Here is a 26839-nt window from a genome sequence, read left to right on the forward strand (position 1 = left end):
CATTATCCTATTAACTCTACAATTTGTCTCAAGAAGACTAGAAAAAAGAGTTAAAGCTAGTGAGAGAGGCCAAATTAAAACACTGTAAACAATGGAAGGAGCAAAGAAAGAAGAGAACATATGCCTGAGATGGATAGAATGAAAACAACTGACCAGGGAAAGAAGTCAGAGACACTTGAATCTATCTACGTTCGTATCTTTTTAAAGGAAAATGAACATTACATTGAAAAAAATAAGATAGAAATGATTAATAAGGAATAAGTGTCTGAGATAGTCAAGGAAATAGTAAGGTAATTCCTAGTTTCTCTTGATGTATTCAAGTGCCCTAGTTCAGATGAACTATATTATCTGGTCTTGAAAGTATTATAGCCTATGAAATTACTGAATACTACCAGGAATATCTGTAAATTTAGGAAAAGAGTAGAGTTAGAAAATCATTGTAGAAAGACAAATGCTATACAGATTGTACAAAAAATGAGAGAACAAAGACTGAAGACAATAAGCTAAGTTTTTGCTTTGATTCCCAGGATAATTCTAGAGTGGATGATTACAGAGATGGTAGGTTAGCAATGAGGCAGGGAAGCAGTGATTACAAACAATCAGAATGGTTGCAGCATGAAAAGATCATGCCAGATTAAACATTTTTCCTTCCTAATAAGATTATTTAATTATTAGATACTAGGAATACTGTGAATATTTAGCTGCTTTGGATTTTAAAAAACTTGATTAAATATCTCCTAATTCTTATGGAGGTAGGGACACATGGATGAAACAATAACTTTATCAGATGGGTTCAGAACTGATTGAATGGAGGGATTCAAAGAGTTCAATGTCAACTTTTAATCAATGGTTAAATATCAATGTAGCAAGAGGACTCCAGTGTACTACCTCACACATCTGTGCTTGTCCCATGCTGTTAAATATAATTATCAATGATTTCAATAAAGGCATAGACAGTGCACTCATTTGGTTTGCAGATGACACAAGGTAGCAATATCAAACAGATATAAGGATAGAAGATCTAGGAAAATTGGGTTCTGGATCTGGAGAAGTCTAATGTGGATTTGTAAGACAAAGGAAAAAACATGCAAACACACATAATTACCTTTAAGCATTCAAAATTTTTCTCATTACCACCTCACTCATACTTCCCTCACACTGAGGTGAAAATCTTGATTCTTCAATGTAAATATTCATATAATTTTTATGTGAAATCATGTTTGAACAGTACTTACAGAGCAGTCTTTATCAGCATTTCTTTTCCAATGTTTCTTGTCTAATTTCTTTCTTGATGTGGAATGTATAGTGGCATAATTTTGCATCCGTGGATTTAATCCTAGAATATTCTGTATAAAAAGAGAAAGGAAAAGTTCAATGCTTCATATTTAAAAGTAACAAAAATTTTAAGCAAATTAATGAATGCCTTTGTCTTCAAAAAAGAAAATAACATGCACATAGTAAGAACCAAACTTGAATGTGTACATACTGACCATATTAATTTAAAAAATTGTTAAACTCCACTGTATGCATGCAGTGTTTTCCAGACTTTTAATTTTACAACTAATATTTTCATCCTGCTTCATGTCTATAATAATTCCCAAATATACAAAGAATCAAAATTGCAGGTCACACAAAGGTAAATATTACATTTTGGATGGAAATAAGTTTCAGCATATAAACAAAAACTGCAAAGAAGAACAGGTTTCAGAGATAACTAGGAAGAGAAGTATGATGTGGTATGACCAGAAGAGATGATGCAGGGCCAGTCAGGGTAGGAACCAGCAATAATATTAGATTGTAACTACCTTGCAAGTAGGAATTATTTCCTTCCTTGTGCTTATACCTTGGATGTCTACCAAAGTACTTGGGAAAAATATTTACTTAGTAGATACTTGTGGATTGATAAGAGACAATGTTATCCATTGGAATCTACTCAATGTCAAAAACTTAAAGGGGAGCCCCTAATTAGACCCTCTGTAGGATCTATAGAAAATATAGTATTATTCTGCCTTAAAATCAATACTATATATATATGCTCTTCTGCCAGGCAGAAGAGCAGTAAGGGCTACGCAAACTGAGGTTGTGACTTACTCATGGTCACACACAGCTATGAAGAGTCTTAGGCCAGATTTGAACCCAGATCTTCCTAATTCCAAGCCTGACACTATCCACTTTGTTACTGTATTGTTTCTATCTAGTCCTATTCAACTTGCAAACTAACAAAACTCCCATAATTTTTTAACATGAATAACAAAAACACTCCACTGGAGTATCCACATGTGCTGCACTGGAACTTGGACAATATGGGCAATTTTGGAGAAAGACGCCCTGAAAGCCCCTTGTGGAAAATAAATGGAGGAACATGGATGCATTATACTGAATAAGCAAGTAAAGGTGGATTTGAGACCCACTGGAATATCCACAGCATTGAGATCACAAACACATGCACGCATCAAAATATATTGTCACTTTCTTTGATGCTTCATATGTACAAATCACTAAAAAACTATGCCAAAGAATTTAAATGCTTGACAATTCCTCCCTGGAAAGCCTCACCTAAGGGCAAGTAAGAAACCAGGTATTGGACATTAGAAGATGAGTCTAGTCTAGCTCATCACTAGTCGGTTAGCCTTCAGGTGATATTTTTTTTTTGCTGCAACTATTGAAATTTTTTTAAAATTTCTTCAGTTCCATTGGGACTACTTTCTGATCTTGCTCTTTCAGTGCCTATCCAAACTTAGAAGACAAGTAGGCAGAGCTTGTTATGAATCACATAATTATAGATCATCAACGAATGGTAAATTAACTCTTGGTACTCTGTCCAACTACTAATGCTACCACAGGATTTGAAATTAGTCCATATTGACATTTTGTGCTAAATGAAACTAGAGTATATTATAAAAAGTCACAGACAAACAAAAAAAGAATGATCGACAGGTTTTGCTTAAAGAGAAGAATAAGAGAATAGAGAATAATATGATCACTTATCCAGGAGAAACAAGAATTATCTCATGGGAAACTTGGTCATCTTACTTTGAAGTACTCATGATGAATATAAGCAAAAAAGATCATTAAAAAAGTAATTGCTGCTTCCAAGCCAACTCTATTATAAGAGATGAAAAGTAGAGTTCTATCTAGAACTTGGCAAGGTTTTTCAAATTCAGACAACATGTACTTTGATGCTCAAAAACTTAAATATAAAAATTTTCATGAGAAGAATGACAAAACATTTCTTAGAAAATATTGTTAAAGAATGAAATAATAAAAAAGGGTAAAGACTTCCAGATAATTTAAAAGGTTTGAATATCTGGATGCTTTTTGAAGAAAAGAATTCAAAGGCAGCAAATATAGTTAGTATTCAATGACATAATAATGAAATTCCCTAACAAGCCAGAACTGACTTGGTACAGAGATATTCCATTTGCCATTTGGGAATCAACAGTTTATATACAGCCAAATTATCAGTTGGATAGAACAAAGACCTAAGTAGATGCAAAAAAAAGAAAAAAGTGTATACTGAAAACAGCAAAAAAGTAGTACTCAGGTGAAGATAAGCACCAGGAGCTTTGCCCATATCTAAAAGGGCAAAAGCAATTATTTAAGTCATATTTAATTGCCTTTGATGTTGATATATCTGGATTGGGATAGTTAAGTAAATGGTCAGATAATTTGCAGGTTAACATGTAGTATATGAGAAAATGGGGAAGAGGGAAATAGCCTAGGCTTCTTGTTTTTCCAAGATGTTTTCCCTCCTGAATTCCCTGGTGTTGCTCTGAATGGCCTTGGTTTCTGTACTTGTGAAGAGGGAAATAAATTGGAAACCTAAGTGGGTGTCCATCTGTCTCATCCCCAAGCCCCCAGAGTCAAGTATGACCACACAGATAGGTCTTATTCTGTTTGGGAGCTTGGAAGGAAAAGGGGAACATTTAGGGTGAGATTGGAACAATGATGCCTCTCTGCTGGTTTCACTTGAAGTCACATGTGGTACACAGATAGGTCTTATATTGTTTGGAAGTTAAAAAAGAACAGCTAAGAGGGTAATGGAACAGTGTTGCCGTACCCTACGTGTTTTGTCCCTAAAATATATGATCTTTCTGATCTGACCTCAATTTCCCATCACTGACAAATAATATTCACTGGTCGGTATTTTTATAAAAGACTGCAACACTCATATTATAATAACACCACCAAACAATTTAAACAAGTTGTCGACTAAAAATTTAAAAATACATTTAATTTATCACTGTATTCTAGAAAATGAATAATAACAAGATTGAAGGAAATTTAAAGGTCATTTAGTATTTTGCTGAGTTAAACTGATTTCCAAAGACTTTTATTCTAGGTCACATAGTCAACAAGGAGAGCTGGGAGTTAAAGCCAGATAGTCTATTTCAAAGGGCAGCTAGGTAGCACAGCAGATGGAGTGCTGAACCTGGAATCAGGAAGACTCATCTGCTTGAATTCAAATCTGGTCTCAGACAAAAGCTTGTGACTCTAGAAAAAGAAATTTAATCCTATTTACCTCAGTTCATCTACAAATTGAGCTAAAGAAGAAAATGGCAAATTACCCCAGTATCTTTGCCAAGAAAATCCCAAATGAAGTCAAGAAGAGAGAGACAGGACTGAACAACAACAACAATAACAAAAATTTTCTTGAAAACTGGTACTCTTTCTATTACACTATGCTGCATTCTTTATCCAATATGAAAGTCATCACAATAATGAGGTCCCATTTGGATGTCTCGCTCTTTCTCCTTGTTCCAAATAACACAAAATGCTTTAAAATAGGTCAAAGGAGAAAAAAAAAACTCTACATGGTTTTAACTCTTCTCCCCCCCCCACCTCCCCACAGGCAGCCTGAGAATTCAGAAAGAGATACTAGTTCCTTAACTAGGGCTATTGACAGCAGCTACTAATTCAGTTGCTTTGCCTATATTTTAGCTAAAAGAATCTAGGGCCCATTTCATTTTAGCATCTTCCCAAAGGAATCCTGATTAACTCAATTTCATTCTCAGGGTTTCTTCTTCGTCTTCAGGCCCCAGATAACTGGATTCTAAGCCAAAGGAACTTTATTGTTCCTTAGGAATAGAGATATATTTAGGGTAATATCTATGAAGTTTTGGACTGGTTAAATAGAGCCCCAGGTATTATAGGGATACCCCTCCACTCCAAGACACATACAAAAAAAAAGCATACTCAATTCATTGAAAATGTAAGATATAAGGAGGCTATGATTCTGACTAATTCTGTAGCTGACTGGGTGATTGGGCACATACCTTTGATTTTGCCAGGTTACCTATCATGACATGCCAGTATGAAAGGAACTAGAACCAGGGTCAGTTAGAAAGGCATGTTATACTAATAAACAAAGATAGTGAGTTTGTATGGGATGAAGATGTAAATATATTTCTAACTTAATATCACAAAATCTATTGTATACTTAAAAGAATATAGAGTAAAGAAAAGAAATAATATGAAATTCTTTTGGGAGAGTAGGCTGGAAGCAGATTATGATGGCTTGAAATGCTGAGCTGAAGAAGTTGCATTTTATCCTAAAAGTAGTGTGGAGTCTTTTGCTTGAGGACTAGAAGAATAGGTGTTGATCATCTTTTGAGATGTCCTACATCTTGAACTGGAAGAGATCTCAGAGGCTACCTAGCTCAACAACCTTGCTATATAGAAAGGAAGTTAAATGAGCTACTGTTACTAATCACTAAATCACTCGAGAAAATTCCAAGAGTTGCAGGGAGGGTGGTAAAAAGATCATGATAGCACTTCCACTCACTGATTGCCAAAGGATAGATACACACACACACACATGTACATGGATAAATAAATTTAAAATATATATATATATATGATCATTTAAGGAACAGAGAAAATACTATATCCTTTTCAGTGTATAATACATTATATACATAAAAGTAAAATGCAAAGATGTATATTACTTGTATATATTACTTATGTACATATATTACTTATATGCTATATTATCCATAGAATAGAAAAAATGTGAGATACATTAATGATAACAAGCGATAGTCTGTGAAATTACTGGTCATTCATTTATTAATATTTATACAATATTACAATAATACAATATATAATATACAAGTATTTATTGAATAGACACTAGAGACATAGAGCTATCAGTTGTTTGTTTCTCTTTGTGCTTATCTAAATTTTTAAATGTATCCATAGTGTCTAGAAAAATATATTTTCAAAAAAGTTGCATTTTTAATATTCTCCTTTTACTATTCTTTCTTACTCACTATCTATAATAATTCTTGTAGCTCAGGGGGGTCTGGTTAAATGGCCATTAAGTTACTGGATAATTTTATGTTTGCAGATATGCATCATCTATTTCAATATGCTTGTAAGATACTAATTATATGGGCTATATGTAAAATTTGATACCTATGGAGCTCTGCTATCTGAAAGGATTTTTACACTTGAATTTTAAGATATTTTTCTCTTTTATTTCTTCCTTAACTTTATATAAGCATCTAATTTTGTGACTTCTATGTTACATTTAATCCCTTTTGTGGAATATGAAGAACATTAATTCTCCAAATAGAAATAAAAATCTTCCTCTGAAAAGCTTGTATAATTCATATTTATGTGCAACCTAAGAATCTTTTTAAAATATGAAGCTAATAAAGTATATTCTCTCAAGTCAAAAAGTAATATACAAATCTTTGTCATCTAATAATGTTGATGTAGTCATTGCTTCCTTCACCAACTATAAACAGCTTTTGATAAAAAATATGAACTATATACTAATGATTCATATAACGCTAGCATTGCTATAAAAAGTTCCTTTTTAATTCATTTTCAGAGTTCAATATAGGATTTTGGCCATGAATATTATAAATATTTAAATTATACTCTAAAAAAGTTACAAATTTCTAGGAATGTATTGCAACAGATGTATCCCATTGGGTATGACACCATGTGGTCCCATATATGGAACAAATGGTGGGATAAACCAACAAAGGGAACATACCCATATGTTTATTCCTGTTGGAATTCAGCAACAGAAACAGAGTTCCAAATTCAGCACTTGTGGAATTCCAAACAAAATATATGTGTCCTAGAATTAATACATAAGTATAGTCCGTAATAACAAGGGATGCATACATTAAGAATTGTCCAGAAGATTTATGATTTTATAGTTGTCCTCTATTGTAAGATGTGAAATCTAAGAAATGCTTTTATCCTGTAGCCATGAATCCAAAGGAAAAGAAACAAATGAAATGTTAACTTCCTTCTCTATATCTTGCTACTTCAATAGGCTGAGAATCTGTCCTCTTAAGAAAGGCTAAAACAGATTTAAATAGGGATGAATAACAATTGACGAAAATTTTATAAATAAGAAATATAGATCACTGTGGTGTGATTAGTAATCAAAATGTGTAATTAGAAATCTTGAACCGTTAGACTCCATCTCCCAGAATTCTTTTTCTCGTCCCCCCAAATCCTTTTCCCTTCATTCATATAGTGTCCTTACATATTGTAAATGAGCTTGCTGTAACCCCATCCTCTTGCTCTCTTCTCTCACGAGACTGTGGCTGGATTAGCTCCCTCTTTACTCTAGTTATTTTTTTTCCTTTATTTCAAGTTATTATTAATAGATCTTATTACATATAATACTTGGAGATATTATTAATTTTAAGCTTATATCACCAAATTATATATTGGATACTGGAAGCGATTTTTTAAGTTATTCAGTTACAAACCCTCAAGTTCAGAGTAAAAGAGGTATTTCAATCCACTCCTAGATGAGAAGTATTTCAGTTCACCCCACTTTTAAAAACCAAAATGAAATCATGAGGCTAATCTAGATTTAGAACTGACTTTGGGCTGAAAGTGAAGGAGAAAAATTATTTAGTAACTTCTAAATATAAAACCATTTGATAGCATAGACATATATATGACAAATATAAAACCATATAAATATAAATGTACATAACATGCTTACATGTACCACATAAATATATCACATATGTACAATTATATAAGATATCTGCTAAATAGAAAATCAAACTCTTATTGAGTGACTTTATTTCCAGTTCCAAGTAACTCCTGGGACAATATCTCTTTCATTTCATATCCCTCAACACCAGTACCTTTCCTACTCCTGCCTCCTCTGTTGGGGTTGCTATTTGTCATGAATTATAACTTGAGGAGATGTATTGGAATAATTTAATCAAGTGCTTCCCTTAATGGATTTCTTTTGATCCACTGATACTCCACCTGGGCCCACTTCTCAATAGTTAGTTAGCTTACTTCAATACAATTTTATTGCCTGATCTCAGATAGCTCATGACTCCTTAATGTATTATTTTTATGCCACTAAATGGTGCTAGAATAAATCGTAAAAACATGCTAATTTAGTCTTCTGCAAATTTGTGTTATAATCTCAACTTGGCCTTGAGTGCAATACGCTCTATATAGCATTCTATTCTTCTCCAGTCCATTCTCTATCCCATTATAAATATAAGTGTTTCCAAAATTAATCTTTCCTCAAACCTCTCAAAGTATCCTCTTTCCTTACTCTCTTGGTTAAGGGCCTTGTGACATGGTAGGAAGGAAGGGAGGAGTGAAGGAAGGAAAAAAGGGAGGAAGGAAGAGAGGGAGGGAGGGAGGAATCAAAGACATTTGCCAAGAATATTTGCAATTCTCTTTTCTATCACATCTCACATCATCATGTCTTTCTCCTTTTCTCTTCTTTCACTCTAGTTCTGCCTAGAGGTGCCTATACAAAGAAAACCTCTGTACCTGTCTTCAACTGACTGAAGCTACTATTGTCACCACTCCTCATTTTCTTTCTCTTTATATCTACTAACCTTTTCTCTGCTTCTACAAATATAGCCATGTCTTTAATCCATTAAAAAGAACTCATTTGATTCTATCATTTCTAGGAACTATCCTCCTATATCTGTCATCTCCATTTGTGGATAAACTTCTCAAAAAAGTCATCTACAGTTGATACTTCCTCTTCCTTGCCTCTCATTCTCCTCGGAACTTTTTGCAATCTTATTTCAAACCTTCTCATTTAACTGAAACTTCTCTCTTGAAAGTAATCAATGATTTCTTATTTGCTGAAGCTAATGGCTTTTCTCAATCCTCATTCTTCTTGATCACTCCATTATTCAATACTGTTGATTACTATAGTTTCCTGTTTCTTTTCTCCTCTATATTTTCATGATCCTACTTAGTCCGGCTTCTCCTCCTCACCGACCTCTCTTCTCAATCTCCTTTGCTGATTCTTTATCCATGTCATCCCTAAGAACCTTGGATATATTTCAAGAGTAGGTCATGGATCCTCTCTTCTTTTCTTTCTATACTATCTCACCTGAAATCAGTTTTTCATAGGTTCAGTTGCCATTCCTCCTCAGATGATTCCCAGATCAATACATCCTTCCCTATGAGCTACAATCAAGATTCATTATTGCTTTTTAGACATTTTGACTGGATATCACATAGACATCTCAAATGCCACATGACCAAAAGAGAACTCATCTCCCCTGCCAAAACCTCTATTTTTTAAACTTTCCTATAACTGTCAAGGGAGTCATCATGCTTCCAGTTATTCGGACTCATAAACTCTGTATAAATCATGACTTTCCACTGTCAATCATGTCACACATCCAGACATTTTTATATAAACTTTTTATTTTTTCCAGTTTACATGCCAATACAATTTCTTAATATTTATGTTCCAGTCCATTTTCTTTCTTGCTCTCCCACCTCTCCCCTCTCCCTAAGAAAACAGGTAATATGATATAAGCTGCATATGTTATCTGTCCTATAATACATATTTCCATGTTCAGCAAATTGTGGAAAAAGACATATTGTTTACACTAGAGGAAAAGTTCAATGACAAAGTAAAGTAAAGGATTGTATGCTTCAATTTGCATTCGGACTCTATCTATTCTTTCTATGGCAATAGATATTCTTATTTTTGTCATGTGTCTCTTATACTTGTCCTGGGTCCTTGCCTTTTGGATAATAGTTGAGTCGTTCACAGTTTAAAATCACATATTATTGTTACTATGTACCTCATACTCCTGATTCTGCTCACTTCATATCACATCACTTTATATATCTTTCTTAATTTTGTTATGATAATCTTGTTTGTCATTTATTGAGCACATATACCACAACTTGTTCAATCATTCTCCAATTTATAGACATCCCTTCAGTTTCCAGTTATTTGCCACCACAAAAGGAACTGCTATAAATATTTTTATATAAGGAACCTTTCACCCTATCTTTAATCTCTTAGGGATACAGACCAAATAATGGTATTTCTGGGTCAAAGGGTATTCACAGTATGATGGCTCTTGGAACATGGCTGCAGATTGCTCTCCATTTTTTGCATCAGTTTTCAGCTCTGTTAGTAGTATGCTAGTGTCCTTATTTTTCCACATCCATTTCAGCATTTATCGTTTTCCTTTTTTGTCATGTTAGCCAGTTGGATGTGTGTGAAATGATACCTCAGAGTTGTTTCAACTTGTATTTCTCTAAACAATAATGATTTGAAGCATTTTTCATATGACTAAAGACAGTTTAATTTCTTAACCTGAGAAATTGTCTGTTCACATCCTTTGACCATTTTAAATTGGGAAATGCTTTGTATTTGACTCATTTTTTGAGAAATGAAGCCTTTTTCAGAAAGACATGATATTAAGATGTTTTCACCATTTTTGTTGTTTGCCTTTTTATACTGGTTGCATTGCTTTTGTTTCTGTAGAAACTTTTAAATTAATGTAGTAAAAGTTATTTATTTTATATCTTATAATATCTTGTTTTGACCTAAATTCTTTACTTTCCCATAGGTCTGGCAGGTAAACTATTTTGTGCTCCCCTAATCTTTTTTATATCACCCTTTATTTCTAAATCATATAACCATTTTGACTTTACCTTGGCATATAGTGTAAGGTATTGGTATATGCCCAATTTCTGACATACTGTTTTCTAATTTTTCCAGCAGTTTTTGTCAAACAACAAATGATTCTTCCAGAAGCTTGGATTTTGGGGTTTATCAAATATTAAGTTACTATGGTAATTAAAATTGCATTGAGTGCCTAGTCTATTCCATTGGTACACCATTCTATTTCTTAGCAAGTAACAGATTGTTTTGATAGTTGCTGCTTTATAATCTAGTTTTTGAGAGCAGGTAAAACATCTTTCTTCTTTCATAATTTTTTCATTAATTCTCTTGATATTCTAGGCATTTTGCTCTTTCAAATGAATTTTATTAATTTTGGGGGCTCTATGAGATAATTTGGGGGATAGTTTGATTGGTATGGCACTAAATAAGTAAATTAATTTTGGAAGAATTGTCATTTTTAATATATTGGCTTGGCCTACCCATGAGCAATTAGGTTTTTTCCAATTACTTAGACCTGACTTTATTTGTGTGGATACTATTTTGTAATTGCATGCTCCTATAATTGACAACTGTCATTCTTTCTACCTTCAAATTTCTCCTATATCTCCTATATCTCTTCATTGATATAACCACTACCCTAATTCAGGTACTAGCTATTTATTTCAGTTACAATAGAGATAACTTTCTAATTAATCTCCTGCCCTAAGTCACTCACTACTCCAAACGATTCTCCACTTAGCTGCCAACATACTTTATTGAAGCATAGGTGACCGTGTCACACAGACACTTCTGCCTCCCACAGTTAAAGAGTGATTTATTGGGCCCATTTCCCTGCAGTACTTATAACATTTTTCCTTTTAATTCGTTTCTGAAATTTGCAAACCTAACAGGTATGAGGCAACAGATTTACTTTTATTTTCCTTTCTTTAAAAAGTAAAAATTTGATTGAACTGAATGATATACAACTATACCTTTATTTTCTGGACATGGCCAATATAGGAATGATTTTAATTGACTTTACATATTTGTTGTAAGGGTTTTTTTTCTTTTTTCCCCATTTGGAAAGAGAGTGTCAGGAAAGAATATAGATTTGTTTTCAATTAAAACAAAACTATTTTAAAAATCAGATTATCATCCATTCATAGGACTAAACTTTTAATTATGTTCACAAACATAACAGACAACCCAAGGTATAGTATATAGAATATAGTATAATAAATAGAGCATCAACCTTGGTTTTGAGAAGATGATTTTAAGGTTCTACTTCTGAAACCCAAAAAATGTGTGGCAATACATAAGTTGCTTAATTCCACAGTGTCCAAGTTAATTCTCTAACCATATACTTTATAGTTGTTGATCTGGATACATAAAAGAGGTTTTTCACCAGGAATTTCTTGCATTCATGCCTTAGGTAAATTTATTACCCTCAAAGCTAATGCTAATATAGACTAAATTTTATAAATTAGATAATTTTATTTTTGTTAAAATACTGCTAGTGGATGAAAAAAATTTGTCATAAATCTAAACAACTACAAGTGTTTCTATTACATGCAATAGAAGTGTATACATATACACTTCTATTAAAGTGCAACTCAGCTCTTTTATCTAAGTTGCACAGTAGACAGAGTGATGGGCATGGAGTCAGAAAAATTTATCTTACTGAGTTCATATCTTGGTCATACCATCTCTGAGACCCTGACCTGGTTACTTAATCCAGTTACCTCAGCTTGATCATCTGTAAAATGAACTGGAAAAGGAGATGGCAAACTACTCCAGAATTTTTGGCAAGAAAATTCCAAAGAGGGTCATGGAGACTTAGGACTGAAACAACTGAAAAACATACATTTTAATGATAAAATATTCTATTTTTAGAAAATAACCTCCAAACAACAACCCACTAAGCAATTTTTGTCTCTACATCTATAACTGTACATTTAGTGAAGAAAATGCAAAATTTCCTTATTCTAAATCAAGTAAAGTCATTTTGCTTATACAGATGCTCCATTCTGAATCATTATTAATTTCACATATTAATTTAGATTGTTCAGTGAATTTTTTTGAAAAAAGTATTTTTAAAAGGCAACCATTCTGGCCAGAATATAATGTATGTAAACTGAGTGACAAGCATACAAGATTCTTGAGTTTCATTTTTCATTGCCACAATTCATATATTGTAATAAATGATTATATTTATCTATGTCAGCATAGCAATGTAACTTTGGAGAATAAACATTCTGAATGCAATTTATTGGCTGCTTATCACAACAGCTTTTCCTTCACATAGCGCAGGTAAAAAATATATATCTAAACATAAAATATTGGATTAACCTTTTCAGAAAAAGGCAGTGAGTAAGATTCAATGAATCTTGGGTAAAAATAAATTGAATTGGAAAGAATGGTTACCAAGGATTTTATTTACTAATGTCCCAAATGAAAATTGATGTAGAATAAAAATTCAGTTCATGGCAAGTTGGAATAGTCTTTTCTTTTCTTTTGTTTTTATTACTATTATTCCAAAGAAAGACTTTTTTTCCAACCTAGTAGTCAATATAATCGACACCAAGGATGCTTGAACAGTGAACAGAGGTTCTAAATTGTACTTATCTTTTTTTTTAAAGAAAATTTGGCCCTCTCTCATTTCCGAACATATCTGTTGTTAGATATGGTGACTTCCAGGGTAAATGGAACATCCGCCAAATTTGAGGTCACTGAATCCATTGGTTTATATTTTTCTTAAATACTAGATACTAAATACTAAGTATTTAAATACTAGAACTAGTAAGTTGGTCCTTTTCTACAAATTTGGCACTTGGCTAGTGACACTGACCTTAGTTTCTCCAGCAACCAATTTACTTTGTGGAGAGGACAAGGTTTATCTTATAAACTGAGAGATCTGTTTTGTGTTGCTTCTGCTTATTCTTCAGCAAAGCAGTGTAAATCTTATACTGTGGTAGTTTCAGAGGCAGAAAAGTGGAATTTCAGAAAATGTAATTGCATGAATCTCATTTGGCACATGCAATGACAGAAAAGGGGCGAGAGCCAAGTACAGTGTCTAAATCAGAGCTCTGTTGTGTCACTCCTTTGTCTGTTAACACCATTCTAGGAGGCATTTGGAGTGTTGAAGCAGATTGATCAAGATTCTGTGGTAGAAAAGATTTTCTACATCCTTACAAAACAGAATTAACAGTTAGCACAAAGCATAGCCCAACTTGGACATATGTATGGCCCTTGCTACACAAAGAAAAGCCTGGTTGATATATCATGGAAACTCCATGATTACTTTGGAACTGATCCTCTTGAGATGGTAGGTTTTCCAATCATAGAAGGGCACTTAAGTGAGAGATCATTTTTCAAAAAAAATAAACAAACAAAACTTTGCTTCATAACAAAGTACAATGAATTTGAACACAATATACAATTTCACTTTGCCTTTTATGGATTTTAAGACCTTGTCCTGACTCAAAATGATTTAGAATCCTTTTAACTTAGAATTTACTGTCAGAACTAAGGCTCTAAAAAAGTTGCTGAATTTAAAAATGATTGACTTTTTCTTTCTCCCCCTTCCCCTAAGAAACTTGTGTTTTTATTCTTCTCTTGGATGTTTTTTTATCTTACTTCCCTTTGTTGATCTTGGGTTAGGTTTAAAAATAAAAGCGGAGGCAGCTGGGTGGCCGAGTGGATTGAGAGCCAGGCCTAGAGATAGGATGGGTTCAAATCTGGCCTCAGACACTTCCCAGCTGTGTGACCCTGGGCAAGTTACTTAATCCCCATTGCCTAGCCCTTACTGCTCTTCTGCCTTGGAACCAATACACAGTATTGATTCTAAAATGGAAGGTAAGGGTTTAAAAAAAATAAAAAGAAAAGGGAAAGGAAGCTATCTCTACTCTTTGTCAATAGAGCATGAATATCTGTATTTGGAAGAACCACTTCTTCTCTTTCCTTTCCTTTTCCTTCTTCTTTTTTCTTTTGTTTTCCTTCTTTCTTTTCTGTTTCTTCCTTCCATTTTTCTTTCCTTTCTTATTAATATGAACATCCATCTCTTGAAGTATAGTATCTGGTATAGCATTTTAAGGTTTAAAAATTGCCATGCATGCATTATCTCATTTAATTTTCATAACGACCCTATAAGGAATGCAGGTTATATAGGCAGCATTATTCCCATTTTATAGAAGAAGAAAATTAGGCTCAAAGGAACACAGAACGCTCTTCCCACAGAGTTCGAATATGACTGTCCCAAGGAATTGTAGGAAAGCCTTTGATAAAACCCTCCTGGTGGGCTTTATATCTCTCATCCAAATTTCAGGCTTGGCAACTAATTTTAGAGAAGTGGATCAGCAGATTGGTCACAGAATGATGAAATCCTTTAAGCACAGTAATACTAAAAAGTCAAATACAAAGTTGTAAAGAGTTTGGGGGGGGGTGCCTCTAATATACACACTTGGATAGTTCTTACAAATTGGAAAGACTATGCATGTTTGTGTGACATTATTGTTGTTGTTCAGTCATTCCTGTCATGCCTGACTCTTTGTGACACTATTTGGAGTTTCCTTGACAAAGATATGGAAGTAATTTTTCATTTCCTCCTCCATATCATTTTACAAATGAGAGAACTGAGGGAGACAGGGTTAAAGGACTTATGCAGGGTGACAGAGCTAGTAAGGATCTGAGACCTGATTTGAAGTCAGGAAGATGAATCTTCATCTTATGCACAGATATCTATCTTTGAATCTTATTCTTCTGTCATTTAGAAATCAAACTAAATTTGTAGAAGCTCATAACACTAAATGAGTGAAATACCAAAGGTAAGTAAGGTAACCTGGGAAAGAGAGAGAAAAGACTATGTGTAACATTGCTAAATGAGGAAGTAGTCCAGGAAGTTGACCACAGATGAGATCAGATGTTAGTTTGTTAATGGCAGAGTCTGCTTGGATCTTCAATTTGTTACTCACATATAAATTCATTGTGGTACAGGAGCCATGCGATTCAAATACAGGTAAATAAGATTCCATACCATCCAGAAATTTACAATACAATCTGATAAGTTTTTGAGTCTCTTATGAAGGATGTTTGGCTCTCCATAAAATACTTGTAGCTGGAATCAGTCCAGGATAATTTGCATAAAACAATCAAGCTGGTTCCAGAAGTTCTTACAAAGTTGAAGAAGCAATTGAAGAAAGTTGGACTGTTTGGTCAAAAAGAAAATATAGTCTTGGTGGTAAGAAAGAAGAATATCAAACTATGAAGTAAATCCATCACAGCAAGATATAGAGATGAAAGGGGCAGAGTGTATTCCTGATTACTATGTGAATTTTAGTGTGAAGACAATGGTAAATGGAACTATAATGTAAAGAGGAGGCACCTATGCCTGGTCTACCCTTGAATTACAATGTAAAACTGCCACAACGAGGATAGTGAAATATTGCTTTGCTTATAGTAACAAGATAATACCTTTGACAGAGAGGACTTTTCTTTTGAAAAAGGCACTGGTGAATCTACCTGCTGGAAGCATAAAATAAGTTATAGGCTAGAGAAATAAAAAGTATTGATCATTATTGAATGCTTAGATCTACAGAAAAATATAGGAGTGATGAGCAATATCTACTAAGAATTATGGAAAACAACAAAAGATATCATGGACCAAGAAATTATAAGAAACAGTATGCCTTGGGAGCCCTATCTACTACTTGATTTTAAGTAAATGTAGTTATTCTTGTGCCTGGGGAAAATTACTCATTGGTCAAATGTTAATATATAAGTGCTAATTAAGTGATGTATTCATTTACTTCAAACTGTACACCAACATTTCCCCACATACTTTCAAGTCCCAATCTACTCCAGGAAGCCTTTTCTTATCTGATTTCTTCCCTATCTAAACTTTTACATGTCTATGTAAAAAACTATATCATTCTAAGTAATTATTTTTAATTGATTGATTAATTTAATTTTGTTTCCCTGAGTGTAAGTGCTTTAAAAGGAATAACCAAGGTGTTAAGTATTTCTTTGTATCTTCTGGAATCAACCAGAATTATGCTCCCCACATATTAGGGCTCAATCAATAGTTGATTAGCGCGCTGTGCCTCAGAAATCATAGTATCACTAGATATCAACATAAAAGCTGTAGAAAGGCTAAGATTACAACTATTATCTAAAGTAAGGTTAAATATATACTACACTCATTATCTTAACAAAGAACTTTGGAATATGCAAAGAAGGTTTTATGATGTTGCTTCATTTTATTTTTAACAGATGAAAATATTATCAAATAGATGAACATTAACTATCAATCATGTGTCGAACAATTAAAATGGTAAGACAATAATATGTGCATGGCAATTTTCTATCATTTATGTGTTTTCATTAGAGGAACTGAGAGTAGTTTATTGTAACACCTGTGAATACTCAGGGAAAGGTATAAAAAACAAATAAATATCAAGATGTGAAACTTTTTTACACAAATACAATTTTACCATTTAAAAATCTCATTACTTTTGTGAAGACTATTTTTATTTTCATATTAAACGCTTCTTTAACAACTCCAAATTTATATCTTTATAATAACTAATGTGAGGGAGAACAATGGTTGCAAACCCATTGTTGGAGGGCATGTTTGTGATTAAGGTGCAGACGTATGTGAGTAAAGTGCCTTTGTGTGTCAAACTATACTCAAACTTTTGAAACTTCCGATCTACAGAGTAGGTGGAAAGTTATCACAGAAAATTATCACAACTGAATTGTTTTACAATACTCAATGCTTGTGCTCGATAACACATTATTGTTGGTATTAGTTTTCTACAAAAATTGGATTCATGCAAGTAAATACGAAGACTTCTATTAGAAATTAACTTAGTTGTTGCTGACAAAGCAAAAAAAAAATTAGATTTTGTTCTTCGTGTTCCATTCTGTTGCATCGAAGAATAAACAAGGGAACATAGTTCAGTTCTTATCAGGAGGATCATAACCGTTGGGCTATCTAATCATTAGCCGCTTAATGAAAGATCACCGAGTTCATCACTTTCAAGCCAAGATTTAAGGTCACCACAAACTTTTCCTTACTAAAAACAACAACTAGATTAACATTTGAACTACACATTGTAATCTGCTTTAACATGACAGATATTGTTTTTATTATCATTATTGAATACTGGAAATTAAAGGAAAGAATTTTTCTTGTTTTTCATTGATGAAAACGAACTTTGTTTCATATCATGTTGTCCTAGATCCCCCTAGGAGTTCAACTTTAAAGAAATCAGAGTCAATTGTACACCCTGATGAAGTAGCAGAGTAGGAGGTAAAACAAAGACTTGAAATATTGTGACTCATCATATAATCACAAAAGCAATTTCTAGAAAATACATCCTTTAAGAAACAGCATTGTTGAGAACATAATCTTAAGGTTCCTTTCCTGAATATACTTTTTCATAAATTGGTGTTCACTCCTAAAGTTTTGTGTGTTTTTTTATGAGGCAATTCAGAACATTTGATATTGTTTCTTTCAGAACAGATACCTATGGTTCACGTAGACCATCACTCAGTCAATCAGCAAGTTTTTATTAAGTGCCTACTACATGCCAGACACTAAGTGCTACAGATACAAGGAAAAAGAATGATGTAACCTCTTCTTTTTCAGGAGGAGTTTACATTTGAATGGAGGAGAATGTCTTTAAGAATTGGAATCACATTATATCTTTGAATAAGAGAAAAGATCATTTACCAAAAAAAGAAGTAAAGAGAAATACAAAATATAAAATGAATAATTTTGATTACATAAAATTTAATGAGGTTTTGCAAAAATAACACCTCCTCCCCAAAACTCTAAGAATAAAAGAGGCAATTAACTGGAGAATGGGGAATCTTTGCAGCAAGTTTCTCTGATAAAGGGTCCATTTCCAATATGTATAAGGAAGTAATTGAAATTTATAAGAAAAAGAGTCATTTGCCAATTGATAAATAGTTAAGGATGTGAACAGCTTTCAAGGGAAGAAACAGGAGCTACTTAAAGCCAGATTGAAAAAAATGCTCAAAATCACTACTAATTAAAGAAATGCAAATTAAAGTAATTTTAAGACTGCCTCAAATTTATCAGACTGGCAGAAATGACAAATAAGGAAAATGACAAATATTTTGGAAGGGTTATAGGAAAACAGGCATACCAGTGCACTATTGGTGGATACAAAATGGGTACAACCATTCTGGAAAGCTATTTGGAATTATACACAAAAAGTTACTCAGTAGTAAATTCATAAGGGCCCCACTCTACTACTGCTGAACCTACATTCAAGAAATCAAAGAAAGAAGAAAAGGTACTAAGTGTATAATGATATTTAGAGCTTTTTTTTTGTTGTGGAAAAAAACAAAGAAAAAAACCCAATACCTGAAATTCATCGAGTGTTCCAAAAACTGAGGAATGATTGAATAAGTTGCATTTTATAACTCTAATGGAAATATTATTGTAGTATAAGGAGATATATTGATTATTTTTAAAGTCATGTTAGGACTTAAATGATCTATGTGTCTGGCATGTAGTAGAAACTTTGTCAATGTTTATTGATTTACTGTTATATAGTTTAGTTAAAAGAAAGAACAATTTATAATATAACAGTATTTTTAAATTGAACAATTTGAAGACTTTGATAAACTGAGAATGAAAATAGAATCAGAAAAACAATCTATATTTTAACATTAAAAACAACCAACATTGAAAGATATAAGCTATGAACGATATAATAAACCACTTACGATTCCAGGAAACAAATGATGAACTATTCTATTCTTATCAGATTTAAAGTGAAGAAAATGTAAATATATAATTTTGCATAAAGTCATTGAAAGAATCTGTTTTATTTGTCTATGCAAAGAGATTCACTTTTTTCTTTTCTTTTTTTTTAAATGGTTTATAGTGGGAAGGATAGAAAATAAACATTTCTTAAGAGAAAGGTAGGTGGAAGTATAGATATGAAATACTGCACAGAGTTTCAGATAAAGTAATTGTTATTAATTTTACTTAACTATTTTACTTTTCTATAAGACAACTCAATTGAAGTGGAAATAATCTGTCAATAAACAAGGTATAAAACAATACACATAAATAAAACTTGGTTGGGGATGGGCATGAACCAAAATTTTCAGCTCACAATGGCCTGGGATGATATGTGGGTGCAGATTCTGCAGACTTAGTATATATCTGAGAAGTTTCACCCTGAGGTTTTCCTTTTCATATCTATATTTGGAAAGGTAGACAGCCTAAGTAAGCAGTTGCAGTAATGACCTGAAACTGCTGAAATGATCTAGGCATTTTGCTTTGAGGTTAAAGATAAATTGAATTGGTTCAAGAACTTTGCTTTGAGGTAAAGGACAGATTATTACCAAATGAAATGATGTTGGATTTCATATTTGGGACACTGTCAATGATCTGGTGCATTTAAGCACCACTTCTCTCTCAATGGCTGTTTTTTTAGATCTGAGACTGAAATTATTATCAAGAAAATGAGAAATCATTGGAAGGGGGCCTGTGGATCTATGATTAGCTGTGTCCAAAGAAAGAAAAGTAACTCCAAAGCTGGCCTGAACTGGTCAGATTATGACCACTCTTGTCTGAGTCACTTGGAAACACTCACCAGAGAGACACAGAAGTACTTGACAGATACAGTCAAGATAAAATGCCTATACAGGACAGATAGGATGCTGAGCTTGGTTTAATAGGACAAAACTGAGTTTCACAAACAATATAGTTCATAGTCCCCTACCACATTGGAGAAGAGATCTTTCTTGAGGAAGGACACAGAGTACTTACAGTCCTCTGAAACTACAACTCTGGCTACTAGTCAGAGCTAGTGACAACAATGATACCTTATAAATGATAAAGCTGCAACTAAAACAAGGCTGAGGATGATCACAGATCTTCAATCTGAACACAAGACAATTTTGTATTGATCAGTGAAAGCGTAGCTTTAAATTATTAATTGGTAGGGGTGTGAGATGAACTATGGGTAAGAATTTAAGGATATTTGTTATCTATATGCTTTGGTCCCAAAATTAAATCATTGTCACAGACACAAAAGGGGTCATTGAGAAAAAGGAAAGCTTTACAAATACCAAAAATACGTAAAGCAGCAATTTTTTGTTAGCAAAAAACTAGATGCTGATTGATTGGATAATCATTAAACAATTTGTGGTACATAAATAGAGTGGAATATTACTTTGCACTAAGAAACTATGAATATGATCAATGGGAAAAAACATGGAAATTGAACTAAACAGAACCAAAAAACGTACATACCGACTACAATAATGTGATTGGAATAAAAGGCTCCACAAAAAACTAAACTGATTATTGTGATATGATAAAGATCCAGCTTATTCCTCTAAAAAAAGACATGAGATCCAAGCATGCCATCTTCCATTTTATCTCCTTTATGAGTTTTTTATTGTATGTGTGAGTTGGGACTTCTGTCACAGCATGAACAAGATAGAAATACGTATTTCATGAAAGCACTTGTATAACCTATATCAGACTATTTACCACTCAGGGAGAGAGGGGACAAGGGAGGAAGAAAATTTGGAAAAAAAATAGTAGTTAAAATTGTTTCAAAAATTGTGACTGAAAATAAATTAAAAAAAAGAAATATGAGAAAATAATGCCCTCTTTTGCAGAGGCAGAGATCCACATGTATTGAATACTGCTGTCATATATTTTGATGTGATAATTAGTTTTGCTAATTTTTTCTCTTCTTTGTCCTTTGAAAATCATTCTTTGTTATAAGGGATAATTCTCAAGGAGAGAGAGGGATACAGGCGAAATGTAGACAATGTTTTATAATAATAATTTTTTGTTTTTACAAAAGATCAGTATAACGTATTTTTTAAAAAGGTTGGAAATTGCATTTGTGATTTCACTGTTTTAGGGACCTGCAGTTGAAGAATCTCCCTCTCCTAATGTATAGGTCAACATCTTAACTGCAATATATAATCTTGGAAAGGTTCTTAGACCACTGAGGAATTATATGACTGACCTAGGATCACAGAGTTTGTGAAACAGTAGGGATGCCTAAGAAGAAATATATAATTTATAATTTAAATGTAAGCATATAAACAGTAGTAGCTTAAATTTACATAACACATTTCTCTTTACAAAGGTTGACCCACCATTAGCTTGTAAGGTAGATCATTAATGCACTATTACCCCCATTTTACAAATGAGAAAACTCAGAGTTTGAGAAGCTTAAGCAACTTTTCCACAGACATATCTGACTAGTAAGGGATTGAACTCCTGCTTTTCTTTTTTTTAGATGTACCTTCCATTTTAGAATTGATATCAAGTATTGGTTCTAAGACAAAAGAGCAGGGCTAGGCAATGGGGTTAAGTGACTTGCCCAGAGTCATAGAGTTAGTATTTCTTAGTGTCTGAGGTAAAATTTAAACCCAAGACCTCCCTCTATAGGACTGATCCTATAGAGCTACCTAACTGCCCTATCCACCTACTACCTGCTCTTCTCTGCAGAGAGAGACAATATCAATGTATCAGCTATATGTCAAAGTCAGTTGGTGTGTTGGTTTTAATTAAATGCTTTCTATTCTTTTCTTTTTAAATCTTTGGGATGTGGGAAAGCTTACTACTAAGTGATGAGGAAGGACATATGTCGAAAGGAAGATTATATAAGATCGACAGGCAAATAGTTGGCTGAATCAAGATCTCTTCCATTGAGAAGGGAAGGTGACTCACCAGATAGAAAGAACCAGGCATGGAGATGGAAGACCCTGAGTTCAAATATGGCTTCAGACACTTTCTAACTCCATGATTCAGGAAAAGTCACTTAACCCCAATTGCCTAGCCTTGTTCTTCTGCCTTAGAACCAATTCTTAGAATAAATTCTAATATAGAAGGTAAAGGTTTAAAAAAAAGATCTCTTCCATAAAATATTACTGACAAACTCAAGCTAAAGAGTTCTCTCCCTCCTCAAATATCCCTAAAGCATTTTTCTGGATCTTTACTTCATCTCTATTATGAATTGCAATTTATAATATTTATCTATGTGCCTGTCTACCTCCTTTGCAGAATAAAAATTCCTCGAGGGCAAGAACTCTGGAATTTTTAAAATTTTATATCTTCTAGTAATTCATTTCAATATATACTTATTACCTTTCTCTTCTTTTTGCAACTCACTGGCCTAATGCTAAGAAGGAAAATTTTATTGTCTTCAAGAAGATTACATTTTACTGAATAGATGCCTGATCACAAATAAGCAGATAATATGAATAATATTCACAAATAAAAGTAATATGAATTAATTTTGAAGAGAGTGCTTATTAGTGCAGAGTATTGGAACTAAATGCTCAAGAGACTTGGATAATATCCCCAAAGACATTCCCATTAAGTTGAAATCAAGGTCAAAAGTTAGATATTTACTACATAAGGTCTGGCTGAGAAACTTAACAACAATTTAAAAAACCCTTTCATACTTCTCTTACTTGGAAAGACAAAAGAATTCAGTTAGAGGACCTCTGCTTCTCTCTATCACCTGTATAAGCTGGAAAAACTGTTAAATTCTAAAAGTTCTACACTGGTAAAACTAAGAAGTAAAGGCAGGGGCTAGAAGATGATTTCCAACACCCTTTCCTACAGTAAATCCAAGAATGAATTTGTATTATCTTTGTGTCCTTAATAATTTCTCCACCTACAAGGTAACTTCCTTGAAGTCAAAGGGCATGGCTCATTTATATTTTTCCTCAGCATCTGTAGAGTCTGTTTGGCTGCTCAATACATATTTGTTGAATGAATATACAAAACAGTCACTATTGTGACTAAAATATTAAAGGACTGAAAATTCATAGTAAAATTTAAAAGAAAAGGAATAGAAATGTGTACTTTTCTATTAAATGAAATTACTAACCATCACTGCCAGGGCTTCTCAGTTTTCCTCTTCATTTTAGTTAAACCTGATTCAATTTGTGTCAGCCTTTTGACTGAATTTTCACCATAAGTAGAAACATTAAAGATCTAGATCCAGTAAAATCTTTTGCCCTGTGCCAATATTCTAACCATAATAATGTGTTTCCTTGATCATTCATCCTGATACAAGTTGGGAACTTTAGTAATAATCAAAATTATAATATTGCATATAATAGACACTTGCTAACTTGATAACTGTGCTTGAACATTCCTAGTGACAGTGTGCTCAGTACATTTTTATTCAACATAAATTACAATTTATAGCTTTAATTATAAGAAAATTCTTCCTCATATTGAATTGAAACCCCTTTCCTTTCCTTACTTTTTCCCAGTATAATAGTCCAAATTCTTCACTTTTCCACACAATTCTAGCCTTTTAAATTCTGGAAGACAACTCCCATTTATTTCCTTAGTGTTCTTTTCCATAAGCAAACCTGTCTCATCTAACTGAGAATTTTTTAAAGATTAACAGTGTATAAAATATCTCGTCAAGCCCCTTTATTTTAAAGTTGAAGAAACTGGCATCCTCTGAAAGGAAGTAATGTACTAGCCCAAAGTATTCTGTCTCTAAATCCTGTGGTTGCCTTCTGTTACACAATGCTCCTCATAAGATGTAATTTCCAGTTCCCTTACCACCCTCTTCTGGGCAATCTCCAACTTCTTAATATCCCTCATGAAATATATTATCCAGAGCTATGCAGAATATGTACTTAATTCCATTGTGGTTACCTCCCTTGTTGGGTCATAACACAGTATAAATAAATGATCTTATCCATTACATTTCTCTTACTTCATATGAAAGTTTCATTAACATAAACACAAAGACCTTTATCAAACTTTAGTCAAGCACCTCTGTACTTAGCTAGTTGAATGATTTTTATTGCCATTCATATTTATTATATATCAGAATATAATATATAACCCAAAATAGTATTATATATAGATTGGTTATGTGTAATAAATTATAATAAATATGCTTATCTAAGAAAAATGAATTCTCATATTAGTTATGGACAAAAATCTGTCTCATTCTTTCCCTCAGCCCCTTTCTCAATCCTTCCACCTCCCCATGAAGGCAGGTACATTTTAAAAATGTAAATGTAGAACTTAATTTTTATTTTCCTTTTAATTTGATCTCTTTGAATTGTTCCCATTATAATTCTAGGATTATTCCATTTACCCAACAGATAGCTGGCCAGATTTACAAAGTATCAAAATTTCAACAGCTTTTTCAGTTGATCCTTTTACTACAATCTTTATTTTAGAATGAAATAACTCATTTCTTCTGCCTTACTATTTCTATGGGGGGTGGGGGTGGGGAGAAGACATGGTTTTGTTGCCTTGCCTGTTTTCCCTTTTGTGTAGGAGAGAGAAAATCATATCAATACTTGCTGACTTGAAAACTCCTTGACATTCTTTTTTCTATCAAAAGCAAATTTCACAGGAGTCTCCTTTGCTGTAAAAGCAACCTTCTGCTCCATCCCCATTTAGAAAATTGAATACAAGTGTTTCCCTTTATTAATTGGCTCTTGATTCTACCTAGGTTTCTAATACAGATGGGATTAACCTGCTTCCAGTAGAGATTCTCTTATGTTAAAAGGTACCGCAACACTTTTCACAGAGCCTTTCCATTAAAAAATATTTAAGCAGGACAGACAGGTTGAAATTAGAGCTATCCACGAACGATCTTATTTAAGACTGGTGCAATAAAGAATATATTAAAGTGTGATTTATGGTTTTTGTTCAAACCTTTGCCATATGTGAAGTTAGAAACAATTCTTTGGCTTATGGGGGGAAAAGACAAATGTGAAATTATGTCTTCAAAAGTTGATAGTCTTGAAATCCATCTGGATGACTATTATTCAAGATGTTTTCAAAAAACATGAATGAAAATGTACTCATTGTGAAAAATGATCACTGGGAATTTGGGTGTTACTGCACAAAGAAATATTTCCATTTTAATATTTGTTGACAACTGACTGCCTACAGAGGCTTTGGTGTGTCCATTTCACTGAATTTTTATTAATGTATATAATGATTATGTGAACATAAATTGACCCTGTGATTAAGTATATTATACATTTTAAATCTCAACAAAGAACCAAGTGCCTTTTTTTCTGCTTAAAATTTCACATTTAGTTTTGGCTCATTTTTCCCCAATAAGACAACTCAGTATATAATCCTACCACATTTATCAATAATTTTTAAAAATTCCTTTTGGAAGATAACATGTCCATTTTTTTTATCATTTCTTTTGTAGAATGGTCACGGGAATAGTTAAGTGAGGTAAAACAATTCTATTTATTTAACTAAAAACATTAGAGTGATTTGTTTTTGTTAACACTGCAGTTCTTCAGCATTAATTTTAAATGCAACATTTTTTATTCTTACAAATAACAGTGTAACTAACCGTATGCCATGCTCAAGACTTAAAATAATCCAAGTGCTTGCCTTTGCAAGGTGTCAAAATCTCAGCAGCCTTTCTATGTCTTTCTGTAGTATAATCTTCACTTCAGTGGGAAATCCCTAATTACTTTCTGCTTATTATTTGTCCTAGGGAAAGCCCTATTTCCCTACCCTTCTCTCTGACTCTTTCTAATGGAGAGTGGGGAAACCACAAATGAGTAATATGTCTCTGACTGTAAAATATCTGGCCAATAGGACAGAATGAAGTTAATATTCTTCCTCTGACTTTTTTTATTCCATCTTAGTTTCATTGCCACAAAAAGATTTTTTGAAAATAACAGAGCATATTTTTTGGAGGCAGGTATAGCATTTGTATTCTAATAGCCTATTACACAAAGAAATAGGAGATCCAGATGGTGGAGGATAGGAAGGAGAAGATAATACTGATAAGTGTAAGGAGAGCTAAGAATAAAAATGTTTTGAATGAATAGAAAAAGAATGATTTATGTAAATTTTGAAAAGATTTTTAAGGTGGTACTAAAAGATAGGATTTACAGTTGTACTGAATTATGTTTTCTGTTCATATT

The 26839-nt window shown here is 33.0% G+C and overlaps 1 protein-coding gene across 1 annotated transcript in view; it reads right to left on the reverse strand.

Annotated features, from left to right (window-relative positions):
* Positions 1-26839, reverse strand: part of DPYD (dihydropyrimidine dehydrogenase) — a 974103-nt gene that overhangs the window by 902729 nt on the left and 44535 nt on the right. The window contains exon 2 of the mRNA XM_044672105.1: positions 1236-1346. Within this exon, the coding sequence (XP_044528040.1) occupies positions 1236-1346 (111 nt within the window). The remainder of the gene's footprint in view (positions 1-1235; positions 1347-26839) is intronic.

Source organism: Gracilinanus agilis, chromosome 4 (genome assembly GCF_016433145.1).
Source record: "Gracilinanus agilis isolate LMUSP501 chromosome 4, AgileGrace, whole genome shotgun sequence".
Classification (NCBI taxonomy): domain Eukaryota; kingdom Metazoa; phylum Chordata; class Mammalia; order Didelphimorphia; family Didelphidae; genus Gracilinanus; species Gracilinanus agilis.